We start from the raw sequence: 12654 nt of genomic DNA on the forward strand, positions 1-12654 counted from the left end.
GTCAGAATCAGCTTGTGAGTGTGTGTGTGTGTGTGTGTGTGTGTGTGTGTGTGTGTGTGTGTGTGTGTGTGTGTGTGTGTGGTGTGTAAAAGTGTGTGCGTGTGTGTTTTCAGTGCTTTACAAATCTTTTGTTTTGATGAGTGTGACTAGTGGCTTGTCGTCTGGACTGTAGTCTTCGTAAGAGATAGGAGTGGCGTCGTACATGGCCGGCCGGGACTTCTTCCCAAACCTGGAAAATAAAGAACATTCTAGAATCCACATCCAGTGTTATATTGCATCTTAGATCTGATCAATAAATCTCATATTTCTCATTATGAGACTGTAAGATTATTCACCCCACACTCCTAAAAAGGACGGTTCTTCAAGTGTTCTGTAGTAATGGGATTAGCTCTATATGGACTCTGGGACACGCTAAGAACCCTGTACATGATTAAATGGTTCTCTGTGTGGTGAAATGGCTCTAGGTTGATGGAGAATGTGTTGTATGTGGTTTTGCTTTGAACCCTTTTTGGTACTATACAGAACCCTTTTCTAAAAGGTTTTATATAGAACTATTTACAACACATCCTCCATCAACCTGAAGAACAATTTAATCATGCAAAGGGTTCTTTGAGTATACAAGGTTCTATATACAGCCATTCTCCTAATGAAAGAACCCTTGAAGTATTGGGACACCTCTACATCACACCTACAGGAGCTTTTATGAGTCCCAGTCTAAATCCATAGGCATTTATATAAGCTGCTTTAACAGCTTCCACTCTTCAGGGGAGATCTCTACAAGATTTTGGAGAGAGCCTGTGGAAATTTCTGCCCATTCATCACCCTGCTGGGCCAGTCAACTTCTTCCACACCAAACTCACCCAGTCTGACCTTTATGGAGCTGCTTTGGTCACTGAGGCTTAGCCATGCTGGAACAGAATAGGCTCTTCCGCAAACTGTTTCACAAAGCTGGAAGCTACAACTGTTCAAAATGTCTTGGTGCTGAAGCTTTAAGATTCCCTTCTCTGGAATTAAGGGTTCTAGACCAACCTCTGAAAAACAGCCCCATATCAACATCCCCCCTCCACCAAACTTTACAGCTGGCACAGTGCAGTCAGGCAGGTAACATTCTCCTGGCATTCGCCAAACCCAGACTCATTCATCAGACTGACAGATACAGGAGCAGATTGGTCACTCCACAGAACACGGCTCCACTGCTCCAGCGTCCAGTTTTGGTGCTTTACTCCACTCTGTCGGACGTTTATCATTGTGCTTGGTGATGCAAGGCCTGCGTGCAGCTGCTCGACCATGGAAACCCTGCCATGAAGCTCCCAGCCCTCAGTTTCTGTACTGATGTTGATGCCAGAGGAGGTCTGAACTCTGCATTCATTGATCAACAGAGTGTTGGAGACTTTTATGATCTTTGCTCCTCAGAACTCCGAGACCCGCTCTGGAACTGTGGTTCCTAAACGCTCCCACTTTTCAATAATTCCACTCACAGTTTGATGGTGGAAAATCTAGGAGAAATTTTGTGAACTGACTTGTTGGACTGGTGGTATCTTATTACAGAACCACGCTTGAACTCAGTGGCCCCACTCGCTCACTTCTTCTTCTTTCGGCTGCTCCCTTTAGGGGTCGCCACAGCGGATCATCTGCCTCCATCTTGCCCTATCCAAACGATACAAGTCCTTTATTCCTTCTTTACTGTCCAGCCTGTCATACAGCTCATCATAGGCCTGAGCCTTTGCCTTTGCCACCATTCTTTTCGCTATGCGACTAGCCTCACAGTACTCCTGCCTACTTCCTTCATCTCTCTGGTTATCCCACTTTTTCTGAATACTCTCCTGGACTTCCTCATTCCACCACCAACTTTCCTTGTCTTCTTTCCTCTGACCAGACGAAACACCCAACACATTCTTGCCAGTTTCTCTCACAACCTTAGCTGTAGTTTCCCAGTCCTCAGGTAGCTCTTCACTGCCCCCAAGGGCCTGTTGCAATTTTTCCCTGAACTGCCTGAAACCATCCTCCTCCTTCAGCTTCCACCATCTAATCTTTGGCTCTATCTTCACTCTCTTCCTCTTCTTTGTTTCTAATCTCATTCTACAGACAACCACCCTATGCTGCCTTGCTACACTTTCCCTTGGTACCACTTTATAATCTCCAATCTACTTTAGATGGCATCTCCTGCTAAGGATATAATCCACCTATGTGCACCTCCCTCCACTCTTGTATGTCACCCTGTGTTCTTCCCTCTTCTGAAAATACGTGTTCACCATAGCCATTTCCTTTCTCTTTGCAAAATCTACAACCATCTGACCTTCCGCATTTCTGTCTTTCACACCATACATACCCAGCACCTCTTCATCCCCTCTGTTCCCTTCACCAACATGTCCATTGAAGTCTGCACCAATCACCAATCTCTCCTCTGACACTCTCTTTACACAGCCCTTCTTGCTCACTAATGTGTATAAAGGCAGGCTGCAGGGCTAGGGGCGTGATTTTATAAACTTGTGGTAACGGGATCAAAAGAAACACCCGAACCTGAATTCAATGGTTAAGATGTGTCCCAATACTTTTGTCCATATAGTGCAGATAGATAAACAGACAGACAAATCTTCTTCTAAACAGTGTATACATAATTAAAGTTTATTATAATTCTCTGTGCAGAGTGAAAGTCATGGTGAATTTGCCTCCAAGTGGTTCTCGGCGCTGCAGTTACCTGGCGTGGCGTATGGAGGCAATGGCATTGCTGAAGTCGCTGTCGATGCTGCGGCAGTTGTAGAACTCCTGATAGGCGTGTCGGGACGAGGCCTGATACTCAATCCGGCTGATCCGGCAAATTCCCACGATGAGGATGATGAGCATCAGGACGAAGGCTACGCACAGAGCTCCAATGATAATGTAGAGAGAGTGACGAGGCATATTAGTGAGAGAGTCAACCGGGTGAGCCATCTTCCACTGCAGATCTGAGAGAGAAAGACATTAGACAGACAGAGAGAGAGAGAGAGACATTAGACAGACAGACAGACAGACAGACAGAGAGAGAGTGACACAGATAGAGAGATAGAGACAAATAGACAGACAGTTAGATAGACAGATATAACAGGTAGTTATCCCTCTGATTAGGGATCAAAGGTAAACTTTGGTGAACTTACGAATCTCACAGTTCCCGCCCACCCAGCCAGGTGGGCAGTGACAGGTGAAGTCGTTTGATTGGTCAATGCAGGTGCCACCATGGTGACAAGGGTTGCTCTCACACTCATTGATGTCCACCTCACAGTTCACACCTGTGAGAGAGAAGGTGACGGTAACACACCCCATACGCATTTACAAGTACATGCAAGTGTCTACGCTGTGTCTGTGTGCCTGGGTAAATAATAATAGGCCTTTGATTTATTGAAGCATAAAACAATAGCAGTAATGCGTGTCACCTTTATATCCAGGTGTACAGACACAACTGGTGTTGCTCCCTCTGCTCTCACAGCGCCCTCCGTTCTGACACTGCAGCCTCACACATGGGTCTCTGTAGACCTCGCAGTGTCTCCCTACAGCAAAGAGGACACACAGACTGCTGTGAGACTGTGGCACAAACAAAAACCTGCAGCACCAAGTAAAAAAGTAAAAAGTATCAACCCCAACAAGACATATTAACCTTTTTAATAGTGGAAAGCAGAAACACACGTAGAAATTCAATTTTAGTGTTTAATCTGTAAAATGTACAAGAATTTTTCCCTTTGATGATTCAGATTCCGCACAAGGGGGTGCTATTGTGACCCAAGTAGCATTTTTGTGCATCATTTACAGTGAGGACCCTCAAAACAGCCACAAATAGGGCTTCAACAAATGACTTATTTCACAGTCAATCTCTTTACATTACCTCACTTTAAACGCACAGAATGTTTGTCTCCTGTGTAGCGACGACCATTTACCTGCAGTTTATACAAGCCAGCAGGTAATTTTACATGATATACCTGCCATTCATAACTTTAGACACTGCATTATTGCAATCCTGCTGGTGTGGGTTCTCTCTCTTTCAGTGATGCACACAACCTTGAATGCCCTTGCGGAAGCTGTTCTTTGTGAGCTGCTTTGTTTACAAACACCTGAATTCATTTTGAGCGAATGAAGTACCTGACGGGCTACAGGTACCGTAAACACCTGAACTACACCTGCACCACAGCCTGCGCACTTTATCAGATGTTTATACAGCAGCAAAATGTGGTTTTACACACACACACACACACACACACACACACACACACACACACACACACAGTGTAGTGACATTAGCTACAACAGCAACCACCAGCACTGTGACCTCACAGAGCACTTTAAAGTGCAGCGACACTGTCACGCTGACACACCTGTGTACTGTGGGGTGCAGATGCACTCATACGCGTTGATGAGGTCCCTGCAGGTGGCATAGTTCTGACACGGAGCAGACAGACACTCATTATACTCCTCCTCACAGTACAATCCATGATAACCTGCAGAGAGAGACAGAGAGAGAGACAGGAAAAGAGAGAGACAGAGAGAGAGAGAGAGAGAGAGAGAGAGAGAGAGAGAGAGAGAGAGAGAGAGAGAGAGAGAGAGAGAGAGAGATCAGAAAGGAGTCAGTGTTTGTCAGTATGTAGGTCTCCTGTTCCACCACAGGGTGGCACTGCTCGCGCACCCCTAAATCATCACCCTGTGGAGGTGTTCAGTATCTCTAGTAGTCTGGATTAATGTGAATAATATGCCTGCATTAAAAAGCATTAACATAACCAGCCTATTGAGTGTATTGATGTAAGTGAAGCGTTCCCACTGGACAGTGTTAATCCCACTGAAGTGTTAATGTGAATAAAACGTTCCCATTGGACGATGTTAATATAAATCAAGCAAACTCATTTGATAGTGTTAACAGGAATGAAGCGACCCCATTGGTGCATCTACGACTTGCAGGCGAAGACGAATGAATAAGCAGGTGGCAGTTGCCATGACAACCAGACAGAGGAGGACAGAGCGGTGCAGAGGACAGGGAGAGAAACACACACGCACACAAACTCCCACACAGTCACATGCACGCACACACGCACGCACACACACACACACACACACACACAGTCACAAAGAATGTCAGACACAGTGGGCTGAAGAGGATCACGGTGATGGTGAAGATCAATGCTGTTCCCTGCAGGTGGGGGAGGAGCTTCTCCTTTACGAATCCACAATCAGAAATGAGCTCATTTCAGTTCAGTGTGCAGAACCTCTCACCTGGAACACACAGACACCTGTAGCTGGTGCCGGCGCTGCGGCAGATGCCGTGAGCACATGGGTTCAGAGCGCAGAAATCCACCAGCTGACCACAGGTGGGTCCGGTGAATCCCGCTGGACATGTGCAGCTGAAGCCCCGACCACCTACCTGTGGGTAACAGGTGCCGTTGTTGTGGCACGGAGTGGACAGACACGGGTCCACCCTCACCTCACACGCACTGCCCTGGTAACCTATGGAGAGACAGAGAGAGAGAGAGAGAGAGAGAGAGAGAGAGAGTGAGAGAGAACGAGAGACAGAGAGCGCGAGAGAGAGAGCAAGAGAGAGAGATTTTATTTATTTATCTACTATAGCATTAATATGAACTGTCTCACCCTCTCTTTACCTGGCTAGCTAACTCAGGAAGCTTGATGGCCTTCCTGGGCTTTTCCACCCAAACCGGCGCTTCACTCAGCCTTAACGCTTCATTTATTACATTAATGTGACCTGCTTATCAAATACTTCAGCTTCACTAATTCCGCCCATTCTAGGACTGTGCTGAGAGTGGGGGTTCGGTCTGCTGGGGGTTGAGGTTTTGGTCTGTTGAGGGTTGGGGGTTCGGTCTGTTGGGGCTATGGTTTGCTGGGGGTTCAGTCTGTTGGGGTTTCGGTCTGTTGGGGGTTTGGTTTGTTGGGGGTTGGGGCTTTGGTCTATTGAGGCTATGGTTTGCTGGAGGTTCAGTCTGTTGGGGCTTTGGTCTGTTGGGGGTTTGGTTTGTTGGGGGTTGGGGCTTTGGTCTGTTGGGGGTTCAGTCTGTTGGGGCTTTGGTCTGTTGGGGCTATGGTAAGCAAGCAAGCAAAATTTATTTATATAGCGCTTTTTACAGCAGGTGTTGTCACAAAGCAGCTTTACAGGACAATTAGTATTACAGAGAGAAAAGAAAAGAAAAGAAAATCCGGGTCCAAGCCCCCATGAGCAAGCCAGCGGCAAGAAAAAACTCCCTAAAAGAGGAAGAAACCTTGAGAGGAACCAAGACTCAGAAGAGGAACCCATCCTCCTATGGTCGACACCGGATAGCAAACATTAGTATGAAGCATTAAAGTACAAAGTGAGAAAAGAGAAGATCTGAGGGTGAGGATTGCACAGCATTGTAAAGCAAGAAGCTCAGTGGTGGTCAAGCCGGTCCAGAAGGCTGGTGAGCAGTGGCACGCAATCAAGGCAGAAGAGGCAACAGCATCAGAAGCACAAGATGGGCAGCTATTCAGCTCGGCAAAGGAAAGAAAAACGCAGTTAGTTCTGTAAAGAGTGGCTGACTACAGATTACAGTATAACAGAACAGCAGAGACTCCAGCAGGTCTAGATCTGAAAAGGAAAACTAGTCACCAAAGGCTTGACTATACAAGTAAGTTTTTAGCCTAGACTTAAAAACTGAGGCTCTGTCTGATTCCCGAACATTAACAGGAAGATTATTCCAGAGCTGGGGGGCTTTGTATGAGAAAGCTCTCCCCCCTGATGTAACTTTATTAATTCTAGGTACCAGTAGTAAGCCAGCACCTTGTGATCTAAGTAGCCGTGATGCCCCCCTGGGCGCACCGCCGGGTGGTGGGGGGTCTGGGGCGCGCCGGGGTGTCTGTCTGGCATTCCAGGATTCTGGATGCCTCCCGGGAGGAGGGGTGGGGCACTCAAGTAGGGGGACAACCACATAGGGCTGGTTGGTTCTGGACCCAGGACCACTGTGTTTGCGTATATATGGGTGTGTGTGAAGTTTGTGCGGGTGAGTGTGTTTGTGTTGGTATGTATGTGTGTGTGTTTGTATTGTAATTGTGAGTATGTGTATTGTAATCGTGAGTATGTGTATGTGTGATAATTGTTGTCTCTTGTGTGCGTGTGGGTGTGTATGTTTTGTGCTGTGTCAGCTGTGTGGGCGGGCGCCGGCCTGGAGCACGGTGGTGTCCTGGGGTCGTGGCCGCTTCGGGCCCAGGGCCGGCCTTCCCTGCGCCGCGGCCGGGTGTAGGAAACCGGGGTGCCTAGTGAGCTAGCGCCAGCTGGCTCTCTTCCTCCGAGGGGTAGTTCTCTGCCTCTCGGTCTTTCTTATCCTGACCCTTCCCCTCCTCCCACTCAGTCAAACATCACACTACACATGGGGGTTCTGGGGGAGGGGGGCCCATGCTACAGTGAGTAGGGCCACCTACCTGGCTCTGCTCGCTGTGATGCGTGATGTCCCACTCCTCCCCCTTTTTCCCCCCTTACAATGACACATTTCATGACACAGTACAGTACACACAGGGCTTTGGGGGGCAGGTATCACTCAGTGGATGGTGGGTGGCGCTGCTGATGTGACCTCACTTATCTGCTCACTGCTACCTGCCCCTCAATTTTATTTACACATTAGACATTGAGGGCCTTGGGGGTCAGTGTGGCAGTGTGCTGTTATTCAGTACTACATTGCCTCTGTCCCTCCAATTTTAATTGCACTGTAGCTCACACACATTCTTTTCATTTCACACACATATTGAGTGTGTGGGGGGGGGTGGGCGGGTCCTCTCACACCCCGGTTTGGTGCACCCTGCCTGGTGGGGAGACCGGCCGGTCATTCGGGGCCGGGGTGGCTGCCTCCCTGGGTTACCGCTGACCCGTGCTGGTGTCCGCCCGCCGATACTGTGAGTCCATGTATGTTCCGTGTGTATGCATGAGTGGGTGACTGGTGTGTGCGAGTGTGGGTGTGGGTGTGTGTGGGTGCATGTGAACATGTGTGTGTGGACAGCTGGGCCTGGGTCTATGACTTGCTGAGCCTGGACATCTGTGGTACATGGTGGTGGGCAGGAGTTACCCCTCCCCACCGCTCCCCGCTGCTTGCCGACTCCGCCCCCCCCCCCCGGGGTATGGGTGCCCTGTGGGTCCCTGGGTGCATGGCTAGACATCTTGGCGTGGTCCCTGCCCTGCTCCCTTGGCGGTTGTGTCCTGAGGGTGGTTTGGGCCTCTCTGGCATGGGGGGGGGGGGGGTCTTGCCGGGGGTCGGCCGGTCTCGGGCGCCTGGGCCCTCGGGGGCCGCATGCTCGGCTCATGCTGGGGATGTTGGCCTGCCGGGGGGGTGGGCTGCTCATTGCCTCTGGCTCTCCGGTCACTTGCCCTTTGTCTGTGGGCGCTCTGTCTGGGGCCTCCATTCTTCGTCCTCTGGGGCGTGCACGCGGTGGCCGTCGGAGCATGTGGCCTCAGGTCTCCTGAGTTCCTAATGGGCTGTGGATGGTCCGGGTCCCCCGGGTCCTTCCCTATCTGTCTCTGGACCACGGGGGCATGGTTGCGGCTTCTTGCCCTCATTGCTGAGCACATTCCATGACACATGACACGTGAACGCATATACACACATATACACATTGCTGCAAACAGTAGAATTGTGTGTGGTGGGTGGGTGTATATGTATAGAGGCATATGTATAATGTAAACATGTGTATGTATGTAGCAGCAAATAGTAGAATTATGTCTGGGTGTATATATGTATATGTATATGTGAATATGTATATGTATGTATATCTGTATAATTGTTTTTTTCCCCTCCCCTTTTTTTTTTTTTTTTTTTTTTAACTTACTTATTTATCTATTTATTTTTATTTAGTTGTCTGTTTATTTACTTATTTTATTTGTTTTTTCTCTCTTTTTTTTTTAATTATTATTATTTTTTTTCTATTTATTTATTTACTTACTTAATTATCATTATTATGATTTATTATTATTATTATTATTATTATTTATTTATTTATTTTTTTTTTTTTCTCTCCTCCCTTCTTCTCTTTCTTTCCTGTCCTCTTTTTTATTGCCTGTCAGGCCTGGCCAAACAAATAAAATAATAACTTTAACAAGAATAGGCTTTAGTAACCTATAGAGCTTTTTCTTGTGAAAACAAATATGTTTGGTACATCAGTACATTCGGATTACCATTCCGATTGCAAGAATGGCCAGACATGACAGGTTAAAAAAAAAAAAAAAAAAAAAAAAAAGTAGCCGTGATGGTTCATAGTGGGAGAGAAGTTCACTCAGGTACTGAGGGGCGAGTCCATTCAGAGCTTTATAGGTCAGTAATAGGATTTTATAATCAATGTGAAATTTAACTGGTAACCAGTGCAGGGCTGATAAAACTGGGCTGATATGGTCGAACCTTCTGGTTCTTGTGAGGACTCTGGCTGCAGTGTTCTGGACTAGCTTACCAAAGTCTGTTTGGGGTTCAGTTTGTTGAAGGTTCAGTTTATTGGGGGTTGGGGTTTTGGTCTGTTGGGGGTTTGGTCTGTTGGGGGTATGGTCTGTTGGGGGTTCAGTCTGTTGGGGGTTGGGGGTTCTGTCTGTTGGGGGTTCCATCTTTTGGGGGTTGGGGGTTCAGTCTGTCTGGGGGCTAGTAAAAGAGCTGCATGTTGCCATGTTGTCCTCTGTGTACTGAGCGTTTTAACCACCACAGTAAGATAAAGTCTGACAAGCTCGGACCCTTCTGCTCTATACTGTGTGCTTTACATGGTTTTATGATCTCTGTGTTATGATCTCTGTGTTTTTGGTGAAAATAGCCGTAAATTGTTTAAATGAGTAGGTTTATTTAAAATCATATTTTTGTGTATTATATATATATATATATATTTTTTGTTTTGTTTTGTTTTGTGTATATATATATATATATATATATATATATATATATATATATATATATATATATATACATACACACACACACACACACACACACACAAATATATACACCTATATTTGTTATCTGTTATTCTTGCAAAGCAATTAATTAATTAACTAATTAGCCTAGCGCTTTCATTCTTTTACCCATGCAGGGTGGAGATGACGGAGGACTGGATAAATAAAAACCGTAATGACACACTGCGACACTTCACTACCCAGCTGTAACACAAATCTTACAGTGTACCTTTTCCTTCATATTCAGTCCCACCTGCACTCATCCCTCCTTCCTATCCTCTATTTTCCTTCCAGTGCTCCATTGCACGGCTCAGTCAAAACATCCAGCTTTTCATCAGACATAACATAAACAGTCCATGCTCCATCACTCACTGTGTGAATGGCAGTAATTGCTGACCGCGGTTATTAATGACAGATTGCAGCTGCTTAATTTGTAATTTAGCAACTTTGGAAGTTAATCTATAATAAATAAACACTTGATTAGACCCATTAATCAGTTCCAGTGCCACTAAAACTGGGTCAGACTCACACGCTAACTCACTCTTGCATTTGCTTTCACTCTGCCTGAATATACAATCACAGCAGTTCTGAAGGCGAAAAGGGGGTCCAATCTTTCACTAGCAAGGGTACCTGTACCTAATAAAGTGGCCAGTGAGTGTATTATATGTATATATGTATAGAAAATGCACTCTGGAACAAATCCGGACTCCTCGCCTCGAACCTGAACTGCTTTTGCTGCTTCTTTTTCAACCAAGCGCGTCTGACCCAATAATAATAATAATAATAAGTTGAACTTATATAGCACCTTTACACAAAACCCAAGGTCGCTTTACAAATGCATATCACATTACACAAGAGGAAGATGCAGGAGAAAAATGAAGGAGAAAAAGATGAGATTTCAATAAAGATTTGAAGTGAGAAAGAGAAGAGGTACAGCGAAGAGAGAGAGGCAGAGAGTTCCAGAGCAAGGGGGCCGCAACACTGAAGGAACGACCACCCATAGAGCTGAGCCTGAACCTAGGGACCACTAGAAGGCCTGCTTCCGAAGACCTGAGGTTACGAGTGGGCTTGTAGGGTATTAGAAGGTCGAGTAAGTAAGCAGGAGCCAGGCCATGAAGTGCCTTGAATGTGAGAAGTAGAATTTTATAGTGAATACGTAAAGTAATGGACAGCCAATGAAGTCTCTGAAGAACAGGAGTAATGTGCTCAGATTTTTTAGTGTATGTGAGAATCTGTGCTGCAGAATTTTGCACTATTTGTAACAACCTAAGTGACTTAGCGGGGAGCCCATAGAGCAATGAGTTACAATAGTCCAGGCGAGAAGTAACAAAAGCATGGACCAGAGACTCAGCTGCAGCCGGGGACAGTAAAGGACGGATACGTGAAATATTGCGAAGGTGGAAAAATGCCGACCTAGACAGAGACTTGATGTGCGGTTCAAAAGACAAAGAAGGGTCAAAAAGAACACCTAGGTTTCGGACAGTGACAGATGGAGTGATTGTAATATCATTTACAGTGAGAGCAAGATTTTTGAGAGCGTTAACAGTGGACTTGGAGCCAGTGACTATAAACTCGGTTTTATGTGCATTTAAAGAAAGAAAATTTGCCCTAAGCCAGGAGTTCAGGTCAATAAGACATCTATTTAACTGGGGTGGAGGAAACAGTGCTGCTGGTTTGAAGCTGAGATAGATCTGAGTATCATCAGCATAGCAATGAAAATGTAAATTGTGACTACGAAAAATATGACCGAGGGGGAGAATATAGATTATAAAAAGGAGGGGACCAAGGACGGAACCCTGAGGGACACCATATTCAATGGGCACTGTGTCAGACGTATGGTTCCCAATTGAAATAAACTGAAGCCTGTTAGTCAGATACGAGTGGAACCAGGATAGTACGGTTCCAGAGAGACCAATCTCAGTGAGCCTAGTTAAAAGAACATTGTGATTTACTGTGTCGAAAGCAGCAGTGAGATCAAGAAGCAAAAGAATGGAGATGCAACCTGTATCCGCAGGAAAGGAGAAGGTCATTTAGGACACAGAGAAGAGCAGTCTCGGTGCTATGATGCAAACGAAAACCAGATTGAAATTTTTCAAATAAATCATTAGTGTTCAAAAAATCAAGCAGCTGGGAAGCCACGACCTTTTCTATAGAACTTTAGAGATGAATGGGAGATTTGAAATAGGCCTGTAATTGCTCAAAATTGTTCACCTGAGTCAGGTTTCTTAATAATAGGTGTGACAACTGCTGTTTTTAAAAACACAGGAACATATCCAGAAGTGAGTGAAAGATTAACCAAGTGGCATATTGGTTCGGAAAAGATAGAGACACAGCGTTGAAGAAGATGGGTAGGAACAGGGTCCAGTCGAGAGGATGAAGTCTTAGAGTTAGCTATAATATTGACAATAGAAGTTGAGTCAGTCAGAGAGAAATTTGAAAAAGAAAGTGACAGAGTTGGAGAGAAAACGATAGGCCCATGGCAGTCAGCAGGGGTATTCAACAGGTCTTTGTAGATGGTTTACACCTTGTTACCGTAGAATTTCAGAAAGGCATTACATAGATCAGTTGAGGCAGTATTTGGAGTTGATGGGGGTCGCAGAAACCTATTTACCACTGAAAACAGAAGCTTGGGATTCTGACCAGCAGCACTGAAAACATCCGCGTAGTATGATGCACGAGCATTGTTTAGTGCTACTTTGTATGAGGCCAGATGATCAGTGTAAGCTAGATAGTGAACCTGCAACCCGGATTTCTTAAAA

At 45.9% G+C, this 12654-nt stretch overlaps 1 protein-coding gene across 3 annotated transcripts in view; it reads right to left on the minus strand.

Moving 5' to 3' along the window:
• dner (delta/notch-like EGF repeat containing) overlaps positions 1-12654 on the minus strand; it is a 142899-nt gene continuing 130245 nt past the window's right edge. For all 3 annotated transcript variants that reach the window (XM_017686935.2, XM_017686934.2, XM_037539784.1), the window contains 6 exons: positions 5233-5463; positions 4344-4466; positions 3411-3524; positions 3135-3266; positions 2699-2945; positions 1-229 (listed from right to left, as the gene is read on the minus strand). In XM_017686935.2, the coding sequence (XP_017542424.1) occupies positions 118-229; positions 2699-2945; positions 3135-3266; positions 3411-3524; positions 4344-4466; positions 5233-5463 (959 nt within the window). In that variant the 3' untranslated portion in view covers positions 1-117. The remainder of the gene's footprint in view (positions 230-2698; positions 2946-3134; positions 3267-3410; positions 3525-4343; positions 4467-5232; positions 5464-12654) is intronic.

The sequence above is a fragment of the Pygocentrus nattereri genome, chromosome 7, assembly GCF_015220715.1.
Source record: "Pygocentrus nattereri isolate fPygNat1 chromosome 7, fPygNat1.pri, whole genome shotgun sequence".
Classification (NCBI taxonomy): Eukaryota; Metazoa; Chordata; class Actinopteri; order Characiformes; family Serrasalmidae; genus Pygocentrus; species Pygocentrus nattereri.